The following is a 23,780-nucleotide window of genomic DNA, read 5'->3' as shown; positions in this document are numbered from 1 at the left end:
TTAATTGGAAGATGGTCTGCACCCTAAGGTTTACCTGGATCCTGCACAGAGTGACCATTGGGGACGGTGGGATTAGCGGGTCCGTGTCTCTGTGTGTTCTGGGACTGGAATAACAAGAACAGCTGGGAGTATATAGCAGAATGTAAAGAGCAAAACCTGCTTTATTCCCATCATTACTCATCCTCGTGAGCCTATCAAAGTGCACAGCACAACTACATGGAGAGTTGAGAAGTGAGGAGAAAAAGAAGAAAGAATGAGATGATTTATGGCTTGGGTGCTCAAATATGTACACTGTTGAAAGGGCCTGTGTATAAAATAAGTTACAGCAAAGGTGCAAGGGAGAAAAAGTAGTTAATGCTCTTTACATAGAGAGGGGCCTTGCATTTTGTAATGGGAAATGCAGAGTTTGTGCCGATTTAGTGAAATCTTTTATCTGAAATAAGTATAGTACATACAGAGTGTGTGCAAGCAAAATGTGTTTTCTGACCCCTAGAACTATTGCTCTTTGTTGGGAAACCTCCGGTAGCTGTTGTTTTCTTCTGAAAGGCACGTATATTACCCACTCCCTTTATGCACTGTAAATTTTCAGAACATTTCAAGTCTTGAGAATTTCTAAAAGGAGGTTTTAGCTTCTCAAATTGGACTGGAGCCTGATACAGGATTTATGCTTATAAGTTCTTGATTACAAAGCTTGGAGACTGTTCAGTTGATACACATGCGGGATGGATCAAACGGATCTGTTTGTTCACGTAACTGGGAAACTTCTGTGTGTGTGTTTTTGGCAGGAGGAGAAAAGTACATATGTCTGTGGTGACACGTTTGGTTTTTTTAAACCTGTATAGTATCCGTATATTTTTGGTAACAATAATGCAAATTACCAAGCTTACAATCCTCTAAGTCCCCTATAGATTTTTCCTTTCAGAATCCAAGAGCAAGTGTTTTAAGTGCAAAAAAAGAATTACTGTTATTTGGGTTGTGTGTAAAAATGGAAGCTTTCAACCCCGCCTTGGGGTTTTTTCTCTTCCCCTGGAACAGCAATTAAACAGTGTATTACCAAGCATTTTCTAATTGCTTGAACTAGTTCTCTCCAATATAATAAACAACTGATACTGCTGAATTGAAAACAAATTTAAACCAAAAAAAAAGTTTAATATTATGTTTGGAAGAATTGGGCCATTGAAGTGTTTTTAAAGGTGACTTGCAAATACATAATTGTTTGCACACTTTAATTAAAAAGTTTGTATAATAGCGATTGATTAAGACTTCACATGGACTTTTTTATTTTTGGGGCTTGGAACAGCCCTGATAAGCTGCTCTTCCCAGCAACAAGGAAATGTCAGAGATGGGATGGATGGAAACATTGCAGTTTACATGTTGTGGTTGAGTGTGCTCAGATTCTTTTGTTTCATTTTTGATTTATTAGAACACTGAAGCTGTTCCCCACCCCCATGTATATTCAACGTTCTTCCTAGGTGTGTTTCTAGTTTCTGTGTGATAATAGCCAATAATTTGATAAAGCTTCTTGTTAGATTCTTCTAATCCTAATGAAGCACCAGAGAATGTAAATTCTGCTGGCAGGTCTAGTGTCTGCAGTGGAGTAATTACAGAGAGTGCTGTTGGTTAAAATGACCGGAGAGCTCTGGGACTAATTGTAAGGAGTGACAGAACAGAGAAGTTTTATTGCTGCAGTTCCCTGAATTATGTTGAGCAGCAGCTGCGTCAGCAGATTTCAATTACCGTCCTGCTGCTCCGGTCCCTTGGTGCTGTTCTTGTTGGCATCACAGTTCACTATTGATCTTTTTATTTATAGTAGCGTTTGGGGTTGTTTGGCTGCAGAGGTAGATCTTCTTGTTTGGAAAAAGCAGAGCTTGCAATGAAAGAAATTTCCTTGCCAGGAAATACACTGAAACCATATAGAAAACCCTACAAATATGAGGAGTACAACCTTTAGTCTACCTGTCCCTCAAAATATAACACAATATGTTGTATCTGGGCAGGTTTGTAGCACAGTGCCTGTGCTTGCATGGATCTAAAATGCTCAGAGACTGGGCAGGGAGATACTTAGGGCTGGTGAAGGAAAGCTGCTATTCCAATCAGAGTGAGAAATTGGGTTTTAAATCTTATTTTTGTTCTGTGTATTTGTTTCTTACTGTCCTCTGTTTGGGAAGAGTAACTGAAAACAAACTGCCATCGATTTGATGGGATCTTGGCAAAACATAATTGTGGTGCTGCAGGCACCCCGTACTGGAAAATACCTTTTCTAAAGGTTAGTGAAACCAAATTTTCACTTATTAAAAATAAAGTTAAATGCAGCCCAAAGGCCAAGTGAATAAACTCTTCTCGGCCTTTCCTGGTACCCTGCAGGGACAGCACAAGCATCTCCAGTTTGCTTTTGGAACCGATTCAGGGCTTCTTGAACAGATACAGAAGTTGCCTTACGCAAGAAGGGACTGTTGGCTTTAGTCTCAGGCTCCGAATGTCAGGATTGGCAGCAGAAGTGAGGACCCAGGAAGGTGAAAATTAAGAGTTGCAGCAGTAGCACGTGTATGGAAATGGAGGGGGGAAGGCAAGGAGCTGAACCTCAACCCATGGAAACACAGACCCTTAGAATGGGGGAGGTTGGGCTCTTTTTTTTAAGTGGGACCTGTTTGGTTTTTTTAAAAAAAAAAAAAAAAAATCTGTAGGCAGTTATGTGTTGTCCTCTTGCGTGCTGATTTACCTCCCCAGCTGTGTCACCGCTCAGCAGTGGTGTTTCCCTTCACGGTTTTGCTGACTGAATAATTTCTCTGCAGTCTCTAATACGCTTCTGGCAAAATCACCCAGGGCAATTTCAGTCCCTCCAGTAGCCAGCTCATCAGATTTCTGAGTGAAGCAGATTAAGAAGCAGATGCAGGAGCTGGTCCAGGACCAGGACTCTGGCAGTGACACCCTGACACTGGGGACAGATGAATGAATGGGACCTTCCGCTCTGCAAACAGCTGTGCCAAATAAAGTTGTTTCTATAAAACTTTGTGCCATTATAGGTGTACAAAGAAAGGCAAATACTGGCATGAAGCTGCTGTCCTGCTTGGAATTTTTTCCGTAAGATGGGACTTGGCAGAGCTATTGGATGCAGAGTTTCCATGGTTCAGCTGGCTGACGATTGGCATCTAATATTAACATCTTCAGTGTTTGTCCTGATTTTAGGGGGCATGTAATTTGTGAATGAAATTGCTGATCTCTCGCAAATGTAGGATTTTTTTTTTTTTTTTTAATCTCCCCAGGCTATTTTAATAAAAGCCAGTGGATCAATAAGAAATTTTTGAGGGTTTTTTGTGTCTGCTTCCCACCCTGCCCGCTCCTTTTTTTCGGCCAAATCATCACAAAATTATGAAATTTCAAGGGAGAAAACAGAGGTGCTCGGTTCTGACATCCCTTCCTCAGTAGTCCATGATAAAAAGCTGTCTCTGTATTTTATTATTAACGCCATCAGAATTAAATGGTTTAAATTTATTTGACTAATTGCACTCATTTAAGTTTTTAATAATTAAATGCACTGAGGCTGTGTAACTTGTTAACAGTCATGTCCTTTTCTTTGCTTTGAGCAGTTTTACTCTGGGCACCGATCTCCTCACATTCCATATAGGTTATTGCACCTGGTATGGACTCACGCACGGCATTTAGCAGGGTACGAGCAACAAGATGCACACGAGTTCCTCATCGCTGCGTTAGATGTGCTGCACAGACACTGCAAAGGTAAGGCTGGTCCTGAGCCTGCGCTCAACAAGGAATATTGGATCAAAAGGAGGTAGAACAATCTCTTCTGGACTCAAGTGTAGTGCCTGCCAGTACAGCACTCTGAAAAAATTCCTTTTAAAATGTTTGGTGGGCTTAAGGCAAAAGATTTATCAATAAATAAACCGTTCTCAGTGACAAAAATCACCTAGAGTTAGCAGCAGACAAGCCTGTACATTGATCTGAATCACCATCGTGTTCTTCTCTTATTGGTTGTGAGTCACTGTCTTTTTCTTTTAAATTGCCGTTTTAATTCTATTTATACTGGAAGTAGTTAGAACTCTTACTCAGCGTGTCATGGGACTGATGAAAATAACAGAAGCTGTGGCTGTTCTGCTTAAATATTATTTCTAGTGTGTTTATGGTGCCCAATTGCTTACAGAAACGTGAATAAGAAAAAAGAAAAGTATTTTTAGTATATTTTAGTAATCTGTATATAAAAAGACATAATTGTACAATACAGTAAAAGATGCTTTTAGAGGTGAAGTATCCAAGTCTTGAATTGATTTGCTACTCTCATATGAAATGATGTATTTCACGTTAGTTAACTGAACTCAATCTGAACTGAAAATTTCCCAATCTGCCTATGTTTGATTTAGCTTGATTCACCTAAGCACAGGAATTTTTACTATTCTTGTAAGGGAGAAATAGCAGGGTTGATACTAGCAAAACAAACAAATCCTTAGTCACTAAAAATAAGCTTTAAAGCACTCAACTTGCCTCTAGTGCTCCTAGAAAGGCACTTAGCGGTTAGTTTTTTGGCTTATCAGAAGACTGTCAAAGGGAAGGCTGCTCCTGCTGCTCCGAAACGTTTTCAAGTCTTGCTTTTATCTTGGAGATGGTCTTACATGGGAGCAGATGTGCTTGCTCAGATTCACAATAGGTGTCCTCCAAAAAAGTCTTCTCCAAAAAGAGTGCTTCGAAGGACAGGAGTACATAGGACAGTTCTTCTGTAATTATTGTCGTCTCTCACTTGACAGTCACTAACCGAAATTCAATGAGCCTAATGAAACTAGTGTTGAAGTACTGCAGGATGGAGTCTGTCCAGATACTGAGCTCTCACTTCTTAACGCTGAGTAAACTCAGCTGCAAACACAAATATTTCTGAACCGCTAATCTAGCAAATCTTGAAGCTTTCTTATCATCTTTGATATAAAATGACATTCTTGTACTTGCTGATTAGTTCATGAAGGAGTAGTGTGTTCTTCTCAGAATTGTAAAGAAAAAAAACTTGCAGCAGTAAAAGTCCCTGCGCTCTTTTCAGACTGCTAAACAACCTGAAAGTGCGGCTTGGCTTTAAATGAAGAATCTGGCTGATGTGTCTTCTGGAATTACCAACAAAATCCAGCTCTCTCAGTACTTTATTCTTGGTTATTCTTTCCAGCCTGGATGAAAATGAAACTCTGATCTGTCCTAAAACTTTGGGGAGGGAAAATCTATCTATCTATCTATCTTGGATATTCTTTGGAGAGGGTGTGCGCACATGTGTGAATTTGTTTTTCTACTGGGTAGATATCACAGATATGTTGAAAACATTCACTTCTGCATTGGTATTGAGTTTCATAATGGTTTGGCCAGCTTGAATTATGGGGTTTTGCACCTTTGCTACTGAGCTTTTTTTGGGTTGTGGGAAAGGGACCATTTACAGGCAATGCAAGGGCTGAAATCCAGTTATTTAATGGATATCCTTAAGTTGGAGCTACTTGCATGGACATAATTAAGCTGTTGTACTAGATCCTTGGGATTGGTGTACCCAGGTTTTTAAACTTCTGCTTGTGAAGAAATGGACTTTCATTAAACTACGTTGAATAATCTATACCACATCAAGGTAATTTAAAAGAAGTGGTTGAACAGTTGCGTGGGAACCAAACTAGTTCATGTAAACCAGAATTTCGAGTATGATCGTGAGAAACAGCTTTTGGAATAAAATACTTTGCTATTTAATGAGAAAGTTTTCCCACTTACATACTTCTGGATGCACACAGACATGTGAAGTATACCTATGTAAAAATATTATTACTAATAGTGAGAATAAGTCTCAAAGCTACAGTAAGCAAGTAATGCCTCCCCTGCCAATATTAAATATTTATTTCACTGAATCAAACAAGCTTTTAAAACCTCCAGTCAGTAGTAACCAAGTTCTACAATTAACACACAGTGAAGTAAAAGAAAGTCACGGGGAAAATTTTGTCCAAAAGCCTTAGCTTTTGGCCATTATTCATGATCACCAAGGCTTCAGGCACTGGTGCAAATGAAAGTGTCCCTCATGCTAAGAACTGGATAAATACCCAGTGATATTTGTTTGGCTGACACTGGTCACTTCTCCATTTTCCATTCTGTTTACTCAACTTTCTGGGCAGCATCCTAGTGCGAGCCAGGGAAAGCTGTGAATGCTCGTTATTGATACGTATTATTAGTGATACAGTTCAGAACACTGGGGGCCAAAGTGAAGCTGAAAAGCCAGTGTTAATAGTGTCGTGTTTTGATAAATGCCCCCTTTAAAATCTAGCAAGTTAAAAATTCCTTTTTCTCATTTAAAATACATAATGGAAATTGGAGGCAAAACTTTTTTTTTATTTCAAAACCAAAAGCAATGTTGTAATGTATAGCTGTTTGTACAGTTATGCATGATTTACCTTTAGAATATTAAATGCATATATATTTGAACAAGTTAATATGCTTAGTTATTGTACAGATGCAGTAGTAACTTCTGTTTCTTTTAAAAAGAGTTGCATTTAATCTGAACCCAAACTTCTAAACTCCTTTTTCTGGCATTCTCTGAATTACATTTGTATATATATTGGTGTATTTTTAAGTTTGGTTTTAGTCTAATGCTCACCAGTCTCTGACAAGAACTTGCTGATGTCCCTGGTAGGGATTATGACCAGCTTTCAAACCAAAAACGTATAAAACTAAAACCTACTTTGTAAGACAGAAATGTTGAAGGGAACCTTGAGCACAACAATCTAGCAGCTCCTAGTTCTCAGCTGCGCAATTTACCTCCTCTCAGCATCTGTTACATATTGACAAGCCTGAGTAGGTGGTAGTCTTACTTTTTTTTTTTTCCTCCTTTCCAGCCAAATGTCATGGGAAATAATGCTGAGTGTGGGTAATGCCCTTCTGTTTTGCTGGGAATGAGCTCGCAGGGGATTCTTTTGAGACCCTATCATCACTGATCTTAATTGACTTGTGTAATTGAAAAGGGAGTGTTTGTTCTGTCCCGGGGGTGGCTGGGGAAGGTGTCCAAGGGGACGTTACCTGTGGGACGGGGACAATCTACAAACACGGGTTCTCTGCTTCTGCCCCCTTGAAGCAAAACAGAGATGACATTTCAAATGCTGAGATGACAGGGATGTGGCGGTTGCGTGTTGCTTCTTTAAAAAGGAAAAGCACGAGTTTTAAAAACATGGATAAAAAACATGATTTTTTTTTTTTTTAAATCCACGTGTAGTCTTTAAAGCTTATAAGTGATCTTTTTCCAAAGGTGAAGAATGTCTTGTACAGTCTTTATACAGTATGCCCTATTCATTAGCATAATTGAGACCTTATAAGGATCTTAAGTTCAGGAAGATTTAGCTGAAATTCCCGTCAAGAAGTGCCCGAGACGCAGGGTCTTACAACCCCCAGCTTGAACCTTGGACATTTGAAATCTAATTGTAGAGCATTTTGTTCAAGAGCCATTTTAAGGAAACAATGTGCTTTTCTTGACAGTTCAAACAGAAGTTTCTATAGCAGGCAGCTGAGCGAGGGCTTTTCGGGGACATTTAGCATCTAATTTAACTGAAGTGGCCCAGTGCAGCTTAGGAGGTACCACCTATGTCTGCTTTTCCACACTTAGTATCAGGTGGACCTTTGTCAGTTTATATAATATTTTTCCACAAACTTCTAAAGCTTCATTGGAAAAACAAAATTTATTCCTTCCTGCTGCAAGAAGACTCCAGCTAGAGCACCTTAGACACAAGAAAAGTAGTGGGTTTTTTCCCTGCGCTTTTAGTTTCTTCAGATTTTTTTTGACATACTTGACTAGAAATTGATTATTTTTGAGTAATAACTGTGTGTTTGAGGAGTCAGCATCTTAGTATTTCAGTTTCAGAGATTAAATACTTCCTAGTAAGTGAAAGCTACCTGGCAAAACTTCATTCTGTCTTAGTGGTTTCTACTGTAGGAGATTGGAAGACGTCTTAAGCCAAAATAATTAGCTGGTGCTGTGAAATAGTGTGTACATCTCTGTTTACAAAACAAAACCAACTGCATCTACCCTGCCCAAGGAAATAAGCAGTACAGCTTTGGAAACCAAAGGAAAAACGTATGGCTCCTGGTTCACATGTGGGAATGGAAGGAGTGCGGCTTCAAAGCTGAGAACTGTGCCAAGACGTTTTTGGTTATTTATTTAATACTTTGGTTAGTCCAAGAGAGCTGGATTGGCCTAATCTCAGCACTCAAATGATAAAAATGAATTGCTGTGCTCCTGAGACCTGCAGCGACAGTTTATAATGCCTAAAAGATGGGTGCGCGCTCGTTGTGTCTCTTGGGAACACAGAGGATCGCCGTGTCTCTGGAGGAGCTGGAGGAGGACACAGCACTTATCTCCCCACTTCAGATAAGGACAGCTTGCCTTTTCTCATTGCTGGAAACTTGAAGGGAAGGTGCCTGTTTATGTTGAAAGGACAGGGTGCAGCCAGCCAGCCGGAGGCTAATGAATCTTAACAAACCCCCTCCTCTTGCTCTACCCTGAAAAGTTGACTGGGATAGAATTTAAAAGTACTGTTTGCTGAGCTTTCTCCTCTGTGTTCATTTAGGAAGATAATTTGCTGTTGAATACTCTGCCTAAGCAGAAATTAGTGCTTCTGTGGTAAAGAGTTGGGTGTTTGTTTAGATATAAATGTCGCACGGTGGATCTCTAAGTGAAGTTTAAATCGTCTTTTTCACGAACCTCCTTGGCACCTCCTCTGTCCTCAGAACTGATCTTTACACCAGATAGTGCAAAGCAAATCTCTGCGAGGGGAGAGATCCTGAAAAAGGGGTTGGCTGACACATGATGCAGCTTAAAACTTCACCTCTGCAGCAGTTTACTGCATTTAGTCACCTTCTGTTTATCTTTTCTATATCGCTAGGAATTCTTTCCTTGTTTTTCTTTAATGCACGACATTTTCTGGGTTCCATATTGTCCATGTGAACTTGCAGCATGTTTCTAAGTTTGCGTTATAAAGAGTTACTGGAGACACAGCCCAAGACAAACCACTGTTCCCTCAGGGGATTTTTTGACTTCTGAGTCTGTATTTGCGTTCCTCCAGGTGATGATAATGGGAAGAAGGCGAACAACCCCAACCACTGTAACTGCATCATAGACCAAATCTTCACAGGCGGACTGCAGTCTGATGTTACCTGTCAAGTCTGCCAGTAAGTAATTTTTTAAATAATTCTGCTAATTTCTGTTAATTTTGAACTCTGCTTTGAAGCTGTAGACCCTCCAGTGCAACAGTGGACTGAATCTTCATTGAATACCAATAAAACACCAACAAAATTGCAGCAAGACAAGAGCTGTTCAAATACAGCACCAACTAAAAGCAATCAGTAGTTCACTGTCATATATTAAGATATAAAGCTACCTGGGAAGTATCACAGGCTTGTGGACATAAACTTTTTATTAGTCTGTGAAAGGTTGTTCTTTTCTAACTTAATGAGGAAAAGACTTCTATGATCTCTTTGGTTTTGAAAGTATGTAATTGCCACTACATTTGAAGAAAAAAGCTGACACGCAACTGTATTTTCCTTCAGTTAGGAGTCCTGTGTGTCATCAGGAAAGGTTTTAAAGAGGCTGATACTAATGTAATCTCAGGTACCAGCAAGTGAATGTTTTCCAAGAGTAAGGAAAAACATATTTGTTGTTCTACTCTGTGTACTGGAGCAAGTTGGCTTCTCTTTCAAGATGTTTGGTGTTGCCATAGTGCAGAAGTCAAGAGTTCTTGTTTTTTGTTCTGTCTTGCATTCTTTATAATTCCGCACGCTGTCCTGCAGATGGACTGTCATGCTGTGCTTGTTTGAATCTGCTTTATTCTCTTTCCTGGAGAGATTTGCAGAAGACTTACTGTAAGGAAGACGTATCAAATCTTGTTCTTTGCCTGGTAGAGCCACAGAATCCTTATATGATAATGAAAAGCTTGATGTGTTATGACACAATATTAGCATTGATGAAACTTCAACAAAAGAAGCTTTCTTGTGAAAATTGACAACTTTTGCACAAATGAAGCTGGAAAAAAGGCGGAATGTTGTAGGCTTAATGAGATTGTAGAGTGAAAGACACTGGTTTTAGAGGACGAGGGAACTCAAAAAATAAGCATAACAAGAACAGACAGAAAATGCTTCCAAACTAGAAGCTTAGACCTCTGAAGTTCTGGAGTTCTCTTAAAAACGTAAACGCTGAGAGAAAATATTGGAGTCAATACAAGTGAAAAATTTGAGAAGCTTTTTTCCATAGTGTAGCTGTTGGCTCGTCTTCAACTGTCTTGCAGAGAAATCTGATGGAGAACATGCGCTGCTGCTTGTTGCAGTTATTCTTTGGCCTCTCAAATTCCAAATGCTGTAGGAGATGCTAATCCGAACTGCAAAGCTTAATTCAGTGCATTACTGTATAGCAAACAGTCTTCCATGTCTTGACCAGAGAAACATGGTTCTAAACCAGCTGGATTGCTTGTAGCTGTCACTGTAGATGTTAACTGGTTTATACTGGTCAGTAGTATGACCAGTACCTCTATCTGAGTAACCCTGCTTGTTCACTTTGAGCCAGAGGGCTCCAGTGAGTGGGAGAATGTATTATATGCTTATATTTTGCATTTAGTATGTCATATACATTTCCTAAAACATAGGGCTTTTAAATATTCAGAAAAACAAACAGTTGTGGGAAAACACTCTGGAGCAACTATATTTTCTATCATCTTTGAGTGCCCTCTAGGGGTGATGTAGATCCCATAGTTCTTAAAGTATCTGGTGTGTCCCCTGGAATGAGAGAGACTTTTAATTTTACCTCCTTTAAACATGTACTAAGCTGCTTTCTTTTTCATAGTGGCGTTTCCACAACGATAGACCCGTTTTGGGACATCAGTTTGGATTTGCCAGGCTCCTCCACCCCGTTCTGGCCGCTGAGTCCGGGGAGCGATGGCAGCGTCGTGAACGGGGAAAGCCACGTCTCGGGCACCACCACGCTCACAGACTGCTTGCGAAGGTACGGAATGAGGCAAATGCAATCTTTGGTGGGGTCAAAAAGAATTTGGCTTCATTCTGTTCTCCACGTGGCACCAAACAATGATGCTTCGTCACGGCATTATCCCCAAACAACATTTTCTTTAATACATGTTTTGTTTTTTACGTAAGGTGAGAACACAAAGAAGGCTCAGTGCAACAGTAGGTGTAACAAAAAGCAGTCAAAACCAGTTGCCACACAACACAAAACCAAATTTGACATTGGCTGCTGCCAGGCAATGTTGTTTTAAAAGATCAAAACCACTAGTGTCTGTCTCTGTGTTCTTGGTTGTATCAGCTAAGCAAGCACATAAAATGAGTTCACAATGCATTTAATACTTGTCTAAATTCAAGTATGAATCCGAATTTGCTCTAAGCAGAGCTGAGGGTCAGCTACTGCCAGTTTAGTTATGGGGATGGCATTAAGAATCAAAGAAATAGAGCTTGCAGAAAGAGAAGATAATTTTAAGCAGGAAACTTAGGCATCTTGAAAACAGTTAACTAGAGAGAATATTATGGCTTCATATACAGTTAACTTGGCTCTTTTAGCAGATCTAAAAGTCATCCTCTTGTGGCAAATGCAGATGTTTGTCAAAGATATTTGTCTGAGGAAGAGGTTACGTGTAGCCCAGGACAAAGCTAATCTTCCTGAAATAAAAATTCACAGCCTCTGACATTTGATTTCTAACTTTCTCTATACTTTTAAGATCAATAATTTTAAGAAAACAAGGGAATTAGTACAAATGAGAAATTGCTGATGCAGGAATGCATCAAGAGGCAAAACCAGTTGAATTTTGGTGATTTTCTTTGACGTGGGGGTTAGTAAAATCAGGGAGAGATTATGATAGGGAAGGAAAAACAACCAAGATCAAAGATGCTCTCAAAGAGTATGGATTTTGGAAAAAAGTTGAACTCTAATGTAAAAAGGGGATGGGTCTAGGTTTTTACCCAGAAGTTAACCAGCAGGTTGAATATTAGATTCAAACAAGGGAGATGTGTAACTTCATGTCAACCAGCATGGCCACGCGACTTGAAGTTGGTTTGGAGAAGGAAGGATTGAGCAGGAATATGACAAAAACCAGGAAGATATAAGCATTCCAGGCAACGACAAGAACAAATTGATAAAACTTTTTACAGATTTAAGAGAGAAGGAAGAAAAAAAAACAGCAAACACCAATCAAAAAAACAAAACCAGGGAATGGTGGTATATAGGCTGGGTAAAGGAAATCTTGTTAATCAAACAAGAGGCTGTGATGATAATTTAATCCTGGAGGCTGCATTGACCATGGACAGAAAGAGGCAAGGTAGGGTTAGCAATGAGTGCATTAATGTAAAATGTCCAATTATATTTTCAAAATATTTCATCTCAAAAGTCTTAGTTGTAAAGCAGCCTCTGGGGAGATGGTTTATTTGCCCCATGGAAGTCTAAACTTGGAGGAGAAGACTTAGCGGTCCATCCTCCTCGCCTTTTCTGTGCTGACAGTTTCTGAAAAAGTGAGAGATATTTTGCCTTAGTGAGAACATAGAGGTCGTATATTTTCTCTAAGCAGTTCCCTATTCTGTAACGGTCTCTTCCTACAGCTCCCTTGGGCAGTTTTGTCTGAAATTTTTGAAAGGGATTTTTCTAGTTGTCAACACTTGGGTTTTCTTGGAAGATATCTGTGTTTTGAAAAGAGCTTTGTGTTTACAGCTCCTTCCATCTCGGAGCTTTGATCCCAGCCCTGGAGGGCTACAAGCTAGAACAGTGTCCTGCACATCGCATGCAGCTGAGCACAGAAGTCTCGTCTTCTTGCTTCAGAACTTCTATATCAATGGTTTTGGTTTTGAAAACAAAAGATCTTTGCTTTCTGTATGAAAATCAGCTGTCCTGTTGCAGGAGATGAACGAGTATTTTGCTCCTTTCTCAGACACTGATGCATTTCAGCGCAGTGTTCCGAAGTGGAGCAACGATAACTGTCAGATTTAGCTATCTGAACCAGAGCACTTTACATTATTATAGGTGTTGGGTTTTTTTCAAAATGACGCTTAAAAGCCATGAACTCTGTCTCTTGTGGTGCCAGTGACCCATAAGTAAAATAAGTGGTTTTCAGCCTGTGTGGAAAATCGTCAGATCATTTTGTGCATCCCTTTGCTTTTTAATATTTTTTTCAGGTTTACAAGGCCAGAACATCTAGGAAGCAGTGCCAAAATCAAATGTAGTGGTTGCCATAGCTACCAGGAATCTACCAAACAACTCACTATGAAGAAGTTACCCATTGTGGCCTGTTTTCATCTCAAAGTAAGTTCACAAAGGGGGCAGGCAGAGCAGAGGGCACGTATTCCTCTCTGAGAGGATGAGCTGCATTCCTGGATGTATTTTCTGGCTTTCACTGACTAATCTTTTCTGATATAAACTAATGTAAAGAACAGCTTGCATGCCCAGCTAGGCTTTTTTGTTAAGATAGCATTACGTTATCTATATTGCAGTATGTCTCTGGGAACTTAACTTGTCAGAATCTAGAAACAAAATGGAAGTACAATAACTGAACCAGTGTAGAAACCAATCTCAATAACGCTCATCCTGCATGGTAAAATTTTTACCCTATACCTCTACTGGACCCAGGCCTTTGTAGAATCAGCCACCATAGTAATTTAACTGTGTCATTGATCTGCTTGAGCTTTTCAAGTGCAGATCTAAGGTCGTGAGTGTCTCCTGGGACAGAACGGCAAAGTCCTCTCATTGCTAAGCAGCAACCGGTGACCACTGGCCTCAGCTCTTACTGTGACCAGTGTTCCAAGGAACTGCTTATCTGATGATGACACTAACGTCGTGTAAGCTACATTAAAGAAAAACAGCATTTTACGAATGACCATAATGGCTGGGACAATCGTGCTTTCAGATGTTCACTTCAGATGTTGCGCATTTTAGTTTAGTTTAGTTTATTATTGTAGAGTAGTTGGCAAGATATACCTGGGTGATTCTGCTCTTTGGGCGAGTCAATGTGAATGTGCTCAGCCCCTTTCCTACACTCAGTTCGGTATTTGTGTTATCCAGATGACTGAATTTTTTTTTTCAATAAACGACTTCTCCTAAGTGATTGTGTTGTCCTGTCCATGCAAAATGCAAATTTCATTTCATGTTTCAAGTGAAAAAGAAACACAAAAGATAAGAATTACAGAAGTCTCAGCTTTTCACGTCGAGATCTGTTGCTAGGGAATTGTTATGGCACCACAATTGGAAAATAATTAACTTGAAGTGTAAATAGAGCAGAATTTCTGAGAAATGGGGAGAGAAGCTGCCTTTAAATAGAAGCTCATTCATCTCTTTCTGTTATTTGTTCCCCTTTCTATTTAATGTTCAATTGAGAAGATGAGGAGAGGATGCTGTGTATAACAGTCTCCTTTTGGCAGAGGGACAAAGCTTTTTTTTTTTTAAATCATATTCCATTTTTGCCTTAATTTGAATTGGTATTCCTGTGTAGGCTTGACTCCCGTCACTGGAGACGACTGGATGGGTGGATTAAGCGTGTGAATCTGATGGCAAGCTCTCATTGTCACCAGTTCTGTGTGCCTGTGTAGGCAGCAATCTAATATTTGAATAGCCTGTAGTACAAATGAACACAAGGTTGGGTAAAGGCTGTGTGTGCTGCCTCTGTTTAATATATTTTTTTCTTAATGTTAGTTGGGAATAAGTTTGTGTGTATAGATGTTAAGGTAAACAATCTAATTAATACTGTATTTTTCCACCACAAATTGCAGTTTATTTTCCTGCTAGCAATACGTTAGCATTTACACGGGGGTTCCCAGCCCTGATAGTTGGTAGAAAAAAATCTGGGAGTGTCCCTGGCTGCTGACTGCTAATATGCTGTCATGTTATTGTTCCTAAGCTTAGGACGTTTATAAAAGACAGAAAACTTAGCCTTTCTCTAAAGAAAAACCAAAATTCTTCTGCTTTGTCTCCAGCGGTTTGAACACTCAGCCAAACTGAGGCGGAAGATCACTACGTATGTCTCGTTTCCGCTGGAGCTGGACATGACACCATTCATGGCTTCCAGGTGGGTACCGAGTTCCAAACCCCCCAAAGACCTGGATGGAACTGGTTGCCAGTTCATGCACGTGCATCATGAAACGTGGAACATCCTTGAATCGAGGTTATAGGACAGTATGTGTAACAATCCCTCTGCCGTAAGCTCCTCCTTGAAATGTGTGTCTTTTCTAAACTAATTTTTAGGTAAACGATTGAATTTTGTGTGCCAGAAAAGGCTTTCTATTTAAACATGAATATTTTTTTGTTAAAGTGTGTCATGTTTCTGGTTGCATGTTAAATTTATAGACTCAGATCTCTGCTTTGGTCCCGTCACCTGAGTGCCCACCAACCAGTCATCTTGTGTAATTAGGTGGACTAGACATAACCTAATGCCTAACCTAGTAATTCTGAAGTTAAAAAAATCCTTGCCCTTTATTCCTGCACACATGCAAATCTGAGGGGTTTTCTGTTTTGTACATTCAACTTCTGTTTAGAGAATACTGCAAGAAGAAAATACGTAGTCCAGATTTAAAAGAAATGTTTCTAATTGGGATTTAAACAGAAACAGATTTCTCCCACTTCCCAGGTAGTGAAAGGCATGACGTTTATACAAATATACCTTTATGAATGGAATTTAATCAGTGCAGTCAACAAGTATTTGTCAGGTATTCCATTCAAATATACGAGAGGATATTCAAATTTAACTTATATTTGAAGCAATGGAGAAAGCCCCAAAACATGGCATCTCTTAACACAGGAGCTCTATTTGATGCTAAAATTTCACTAGTAATTTCAAGCTTTGCCTGCCCTCCTGCCCCACACCAGAGAAAAGTAGATGCTGCTTCTGGAGGGAGAGAAAGGAGAGCCCTGAAGCTCTGTTAAGTAGTGTTATATTAAGAATACATAGATTTTTGGGGCTTCCTTGTTCCTCTGTGGTGAATTCTCCCTGGATAGAACGGGCTCTGCTGATGAAAGGTATCAAGCATAATGGAATATAGATGGGGTAATCAGCAGGCGTAACTCAGTAATCTGAATTTCATCGGCTATGAAAATCAACAGCATAATCCTATTGCTGCTGTCAAAACGCAAAATGAATTTACAAGTCAGAGCCAGGATGATTGACCCATCACAGGATAAAGGATTGATGTAATTAGATATGTTTCCAGGTTTAAATTACAAATCTTTTCTTAACCTGTTTTTAAGCTTTTTAGATAGGACATTTGATGTAGACAGATCTGTATTTGCAGCGCCGAAGCCTTGACCGGGAGGAGAAATGGTGTTTCTTATGTAGTGTTACTGTGAGAACAAATAAAGCACCTTTAGCATCCTAATCAGCAGCGCTTCTCTGCTGCTCAGCAGCGTTATGCTTTTGAATAAGGACCTGGATTCAGCAAACAGGCTGTGTCGTGTAAAACCTGTTTCCTCGCTTTGGGAAGCCACCGCTTTAATTGACTGGATTTTTGTGTGTGTTGCAGTAAAGAGAGCAGAATGAACGGGCAGTACCAGCAGCCGACGGATAGTCTAAACAATGATAATAAGTAAGTGGTTCATTCCGTGACTCCTGTTGTGCGAGGTAGTTGGCTTCTAGAAGGAGATACCGTCTCTGCCGTATATACTGCAACGCAAAGTGCATTTCCATATTTGACAGCAAAGCCTGAACTGTTGCAAAATAAAGCTTCATTCCCTACAATCACCTGCCCTTTCATGGTTTTGCGGCAGCTGACATTCAGATCTGAAGGTGGTAACCCCAGCAATCGGTCTATGAGCAAAAGCTATGGCTACGGTATTAAAAAGGGCTGGGTGTTTCCTTTAAATAATCCAATTTATATTGCAATAGAAAAGGGAGTTCCAGAGGACCGACAAAAAGTTTACGGAACACTGACACTTGAAGTCCCAAGTACATCACCCCAGTAATTCTGGGTTCTCTCTGTCAGGTGTTGATTCCAGGCTGAATAAATGACAGGCTGATACAGGGCTCGCTTAAGAATGTAAAGGGAGCGTAATTGAAACTAGTATCTGTAGCTTTATGGGAGTAGAGATGTCACACAAACCTTTTTTTTAAATGAGGTTACAAGTTTGGTTGCTACAGTCATGTGCTGATGCATATTTAAATTCTTTAAGGCACTTTTATTTGGCACTAAAAATTTCATTAAGGAACCAGAATCACACAATAGATTTAAAAACTAGCTGACCAGTGCAGTTGTCATACAGGCAGATACCAGGCAGGTGTTACATGTCGTCCTGTAGCGTTTGATTTATTCGATTTATGGTGTTTAATAGCGTTAGTAAAGATCTGGAAGAGAACACAACTGAGCTCTGTTGAGGTTTGCACATGATTTAAGTTGGAGAAGTTGTTAACAATGAAGAGGACGAGGCAAGGAGAGCAGAGACATTGGGGCTGCTTAGTAACAGCTGGGGCAATCCTAGAGCCCTCCACCTCGGAGCAGAGTGGTGTCCATCCGAACTGGATTAAAGGGTTCCACTGGGAAAAGGGTGACTTGGTAAGTCAGTGGCTCCCTAGACAGCCAGCTGAACAGGTACCTTGTTGTGGCACCACTGTGTCAGGAGCTCTGGGAATTTTCTACATAATTAGGAGAACATCAAGTGAGATTAGAGAGCTTATTTTACCATTGTGCAGCTGTGTTTATACCTCAGTTTTGAGGACAGCATTTTAAAAAAGAGTTAAAGAGAGTGGAGAACATTTGACAAAGAGCCACAAGTATATTTAAGACTGGAAACAAAATCTTACCTTGGAACAGAAGAGCCAAGGACTTCAAAGGAAAGGAAAGGAGGGGAAAGGAAAAAGGGCAACTTTATCGGTATCTTTCTTTAGAACAGAGATGTCTGCTGGCTTTCAGGCTAGCAGGCAAATGCACAACAGCATCTGAAAGCTGGAATTTGAGGCTGAATATATTCAGTCTTTCAAAATAGGTACAGACTTTGCAGATTAAGGATAATGAGTACAGCAGTTTATCACTAGAAATATTTAAGATTAGCTGTGTTCAAGATTACCTCCTTTTCCATCCCCATACCTCAAATGCATTTTTCTGGTTCACTAGAGGAAGTAATTGAGGGAAGTAGAAGTCAGACTAGGTAATCAGTGGTCCTCTTTAGGAATACATCAATATTGATGTATTTTAGAAGAAAAATCTTTGGTAGCCAGTATTGGTAAAGCCAACGGCTGTCATCAGACTGGAGCGTTGCAGTAATAGCAAGACAGAAAAATAAAAATGTGTTTCTTTACCCTGGGCAAGGATGCCCTCTTCCCAGTTAGTGTTAAGAGCTGGTGTTTTATTGATGAGTCAGATCCTTTACTATTGCTACACGTGTTTATGGATGTGTCTAAAACATCAGTTGTTTTTTCCCTGTTTGATCCGTGTATTCATTAACTCTTTTCTGCACCAGGTATTCCTTGTTTGCAGTAGTTAATCACCAGGGAACCTTGGAGAGTGGGCACTATACCAGCTTCATCCGGCAGCACAAGGACCAGTGGTTCAAGTGCGACGATGCCATTATCACCAAGGCTAGCATTAAGGACGTGCTAGACAGTGAAGGGTAAGCTGGGAACTGGGAAGGGGAAAGGAAATCTTGACCTTTGGGTTTTCCTTACTTGCAGCTAGAAGACCCTTTCATCATAGAGAAGACTTAATTTTTTCTCTTTGAATATTTAATGTCTCGGTGCTTCAGCCTGTTGCTTTATAGTCCTGGATTTGTTGAAGGAAGAAGAGGGGAAGGGTGAGGGGCAGCAGCTGGTGCAACAGCGTCTCTCGCTGGTGCTCGTGTCTGAACTTTCTTGCTCTAATAGAAGGGACTCTGACAACCAAAGTTATATGATCATCCAGTATTGACCTCCATGACACAATCCAGTCTTTGTCCACAGAACCTTTGGATTACTATGTGTAAAAGATTTGAAGAAACGCTGTTAAGAAAATACTGTGAACCAGAGTCACGAGGCTATGTGGGAGGCAGGTATAGAACAGCAGCTGTTTCGTAGCCCATGGCTTTAAATTGATATCGGATTGACGTTATGGTTTCAGATATTCGCATTAGACAAGTATTGGGAGTGCAGAGCAGTAGTTTGCAAGGGAAGCACCTTGGTGTTCATCATTTGAGGGAAGCTTTGGGGACCAGTATATATTTTGAGAATAAGGTAACTTATTCTCAACTTAGTCTTCACTTTGCATCTTCAGCTGTGGACTCGGTACTGGAAAGATAAGCCTTTATTGTTCTTGCATTAATTATTCCTGACATTTCCGTGGGTTGCTGCAGGCGCAGATGTTCAGTTTGTAATTTTATTTTAACAGATTTTCTCATTTTATCATTCTTTTTGAACTTCAACCAGGAAGTAAAAAAAAAAAAAAAAAGTCCTATAATATCTGAATTTTAGTGTTAAAGCACAAGTTACCTTGTCAAATCATTTGAGGTCAGCAGAAAAATGAGTGTTCTTTCCTTCAATAACAAGTGACTGGCTCTGGTCCTCGGCTGGGCTATGTCTGGAAGAAGCTGCCCTAGGCAAGGAGGAGAGGACACGCGACACAAGTGCTGCCCATCTGCCTCGTCACGGGCTGGTTTGAGCTCCGTTTTCCCTGGTTCAGATAAAGACTGACACTGAAGCAGATCTGCATCGTGTAAGGGAAGCTGCATAGGGCGTGAGACGGAAGGATAATAATTGAAAAGTCTCAAAAGTGCATCGAGGCATTTTAAGAGTCATGCAGTGAGAAGAGCAGGTAGAGATGAGTCCAGTTCCCTCCGACATGCAACTGCTTGAGGGCTGGGCTCCGTTATGTAGCAGTACACATAAAGTAATTAAGGACAGGAAGAATTTCATCCTATTAAAACACCAGATTTGACTACAGATTGAGACATTAGATATTTGAGTTGGATTTGGCTGGGACGCGAGTTTTCACCCACATGCCTGGTTCTTCATTTTCCTTCTCTAACAGTAAATGGCAGACAGTTTGCAATAATCCTGACGCTTTGGTAATGTGACCCTAAAGCAGCACTTGCATATTAAAGCACCTCTGTTGTATTTTGTGTCATGAGAGTGTTAAACAGATGCCGCCTGTCTGGCCACCAATGTGATCTAATCTTGCGGAACTTTCAGGTTCAAAGTAAATTGTGCAACAAGAAGGTTTGACTGTTTGATGTACAACTGTTCCCTTTCCTGAGTCGCTGGTAAAATTATTTCAGCTGGCTTCCCTCCTCCTCACCCATGGTTACTGTAGAGAACTGGCATGTCCCTGGAATCGCTTCAAATTGAAAAGAAAAACAAAACTAATAGTCCTCATTTTTTATGATTGCATCAATGGAAATACTGATGTGCTCCAACGCCGAGCAGAAAGCTGAAACTGTACCTCTGCTTTCTTGCAGATATTTGCTGTTCTATCACAAACAGTTCCTGGAGTATGAATAGCCTTATCCAGCAGCTTGGCAGATATAAACAAGGAAGAAAATAAGCAAGCCTTCTGAATCGACACACAAACCTACCTGAAATGAAAAGACGCATTAAAAACCAACTAGCACTGAGCTGTAACAGGACCTACTTGACACTGACTCAAAGCCTGAGGAGTAAGAAACGAACAATGTCCAACGTGTACGCAGTCCCGCAAGGACAGAAAGGGGGGAAAAAAAAAAGAGGCTACAGTCAGTCACTTAACAGAGGAAATATAAAATGAATGCTCTGGGTGGGGGAAATGGGAGCAGAGGAGTCCGGGCACTGGTACATCTCCTACGTTCCTCCAAAATGTGTGTGGGAAGGCAAAGGGTTGGTTATACCCTCATCTCCATAAAGCATCTTCTCCATTTGGTGCTTCAGCTCCAACGACCAATCATATAACAGTTAAAATTTAACAATCCAAGCCCATTTTTTTATGCATATGGGTCTGAACGCAGTAGAGTGGAGGAGGAAGGGATGATACACCTAAAGGACTTTGCAAGTATCTTTTTATTTGTGAATTTTAGTTATTAAATAAATACAGTATGAAACTATTAGGCTCTTTTTTTTTCAACAACCATAAAAGAAATCCTGGATTGTGGAACTGAAGCTGCAGTGCTCAGACAGGTTTTCAAGCATGCCTGCTTGCACAGGTAACATTCAATGCCATCGGACTGCTCATCAAAAGCATTAGCACAGATTCTTTTCTTTTTGAGCCCTTTTTTGTTTTGTTTTCTATAAATAGCTATTTTCTTAATTTTTTTCCTTTTATTCCCTTTTTTCACGAGAATGAAATTCATAAATGCAACCATCAGTAAAAATGAATGAATTGGCGTGTTTATACTGTAAGAGTGGTCTTGGTTCTTTTTTTTTTTTTAATATCTTGTGAATAAGTTTGAAATTTCTCAAAATTGCTTGTTTTGTTGTTGCTGGTTTTGGTTTGTTTGTTGGGGTTTTTTCATTTTATTTTTCCTGTTGCCTTCCAAAGCCGTATATATGACACTTTTTGGGGGGTGAGGGGGGTGGGATGGAAAAACCCTCAGTATTGACAAATATACCATCTGTTAGAAACGGTTGCTGCTGGGGGCAGCATCGAGCGATGAATCCGCTGCTATTGAGCGCGTCTGCAGTGCGCTGGGGTTTTAAGTAAACACCACATTTTCCTGGTATTTGCTAGGCTGCTGTTGGTTCCTTGCGTCCTCCCGCATGGATTATTGACTCCTCACGTGCTCTTCTTGCAGCAGCGCAGCCGCCACGTCAGTGTCTGCAGCAGCCGACTCGTGCCTTGTCGCAAATGCGGCTTTTGCTCCTTTTCTCCCCTCCGCTGTGGTGGAAGGCAGCTCGTTGCCCTGTCGAGATGCAGCACACGAGTGGGTACTGCTGGTGTTTTCGCTCGCAGGAGATCGGGATTGCAGCCCGAGAGAGAAACCATTCAGAACGCAGAGGTGAAAAAAGCAAAAATAGCTGGGTGGGTTTTTTTTCCTCCCTTCCTTATGGAGCCGGCAGGGAGCTACGTGTAAGAGTTTATTATGAATTGGTATAAGAGCCACACCAGAAAGGTCAGTGAGCTCTGTGTGTGTATCCAGATAACCATAACAATTTAGCGGTGTGGATGGCTCGAACCTTTAAGATTGTGCTCTAGAAATGAGTTATAGGTATCTAACCTGCCTGAGAGGTGGAAAGCAGTCTGATAAACAGAAGAAATAGGAGGAAAATAAGGGAAGCAGGTTTGTTTGTTTTTTTAAATGAGCATCTTAAAAGAGCAGCTGAACAAAAGGGTGGTGGGATTGCGTTTGACTTATACACGAACTGGAAGAGTACAAGGTGGTTTTGTACATCAAGAGATTCTGCGTCAGGGAAGGAACAAGGGACAACTAATTGAAGCACCCTGAATACCAAATCAGACATAAAAAAGGTACCGTACAGTGTGGGAGTTGCCTCGGCAGCCTGTTTTCTGCAGAAGCGATCCCGCACTCTGGTTTTGTAACCAGTCTTCCTATTGTCACGCTTGAAATAATTTCCCATTGCAATTGGGCGCTGCAAGATTTAACCTGAGCGTTCTTGTCGCAAAAACGAAACGTTGCTGGAGAAACGCAGACGAAGGAAGGGTGCACCCGCGGGACGGGGAGTCCCTCCCTCCCCGAATCGCTATCGTGCAGATGCTTGATGACGCTTTCTGCTGTGTTTTAATAATGCAGAGCTTGCAGCGGGAGCCGCGGCTCAGCCCCTCGGTATTCGCAGGGCTGCCGTTCCCCTCGGCGCGGTGCTGGCGGCGCAGTGCCGCTGTGCGGGGACGCCTGCACCTGCCATGCGAGCTCAGAGCCTTTGCCTGATTTTCTTCTCTCCCCTTTTTTTTTTTTTTGATGCTGGAGCCTGAACAAATGAATTCCGTCTTTCCCTGACACACACTTGGCCACCGGAGCTAATGCAGTCTGCTTTGTTAATCCTTTAGAAACAGATTGTTTAGGGATGAGGCCAGCCAGATAAATAGCCTTCATTTATTTTATTTTCCCCCTCCCGTGCGTGGCTGGTGAACAGAGCTGTGCTCTCTGCGGCTGCACCGGCGCAGATGGTTTTCGGTGGGAGATTGCAATGTTGTGGTTTCAAAAGCAGAATTCCTGGTATATTAAAAGCTCTAATTCTTTTCTTTCCCCCCTCTGTCTCACCACCTTTGTCCCTCCCTGAATCGTACCAGCCACGTTTCCATTTCCAGTGGCGGTGAATCAGCGCAGGTTGCTCGAGGAGGAGAGAGCATTTCCCTTTACCCATAAAAAATGGAAGAACAGCTGCTGCCATACGAGCAGCACTGCCCCTCGTGATGCTTTTTCTTAAAACACAGCTTTTTCTTACCCTTCGTCTCAGAAGCGGCCGCGCAGCTCACACACTGGGTTTATTCCCTGCAAAACCAAGAGGTTTGTCTGCTCGGAAATCTCTTCAAATTGCCTTTAGGAAAGTGCCGAGCGCAGAACGCCTCTCCGTGCAGCGAGACGCTAACGAAGGGCTGATGAAGCGCTGCCTCCCCGGTGTGCCGGCAGACAGCACTGAAAAGCAGCTGCCTCTGCCTTCCCCTGCCGACCCTCCTCATTTTGAGGAGCCGTTTGGGGTTGATTTGTTGATACTGAGGCACAGTTGTATCAGCAGAGCTTGGTTTGTTGCAAGGAAGCGTCTGCGGAAATGACTGAAAACAAGGACTGGTGTGGTGCTGCAGGCTCACGTTGGAATGTATATTCTGTTACCTACCAGCAGTGAACGCGGCTCTGCACGGGCACAAAAATAGCCAGAAAATGACCTTACATATAATATTTTCTTGTCCCTCAGCCGCTCAAC

At 41.1% G+C, this 23,780-nt stretch overlaps 1 protein-coding gene across 2 annotated transcripts in view; it reads left to right on the top strand.

Moving 5' to 3' along the window:
• The window catches only part of USP22 (ubiquitin specific peptidase 22), a 91,095-nt gene extending 70,088 nt beyond the window's left edge, over positions 1–21,007 (top strand). For both annotated transcript variants that reach the window (XM_065644739.1, XM_065644738.1), the window contains exons 7-14: positions 3,588–3,735; positions 9,069–9,174; positions 10,838–10,996; positions 13,165–13,291; positions 14,956–15,047; positions 16,495–16,557; positions 18,425–18,574; positions 20,390–21,007. In XM_065644739.1, coding sequence (XP_065500811.1) covers positions 3,588–3,735; positions 9,069–9,174; positions 10,838–10,996; positions 13,165–13,291; positions 14,956–15,047; positions 16,495–16,557; positions 18,425–18,574; positions 20,390–20,432 — 888 coding nt within the window. In that variant the 3' untranslated portion in view covers positions 20,433–21,007. The remainder of the gene's footprint in view (positions 1–3,587; positions 3,736–9,068; positions 9,175–10,837; positions 10,997–13,164; positions 13,292–14,955; positions 15,048–16,494; positions 16,558–18,424; positions 18,575–20,389) is intronic.
• Positions 21,008–23,780: the final 2,773 nt, after the last annotated feature.

Source organism: Caloenas nicobarica, chromosome 14 (genome assembly GCF_036013445.1).
Source record: "Caloenas nicobarica isolate bCalNic1 chromosome 14, bCalNic1.hap1, whole genome shotgun sequence".
NCBI lineage: Eukaryota > Metazoa > Chordata > Aves > Columbiformes > Columbidae > Caloenas > Caloenas nicobarica.
The sequence above is the reverse complement of the archived record's forward strand: the minus strand, read 5'-3'. Positions and strand labels throughout refer to the sequence as shown.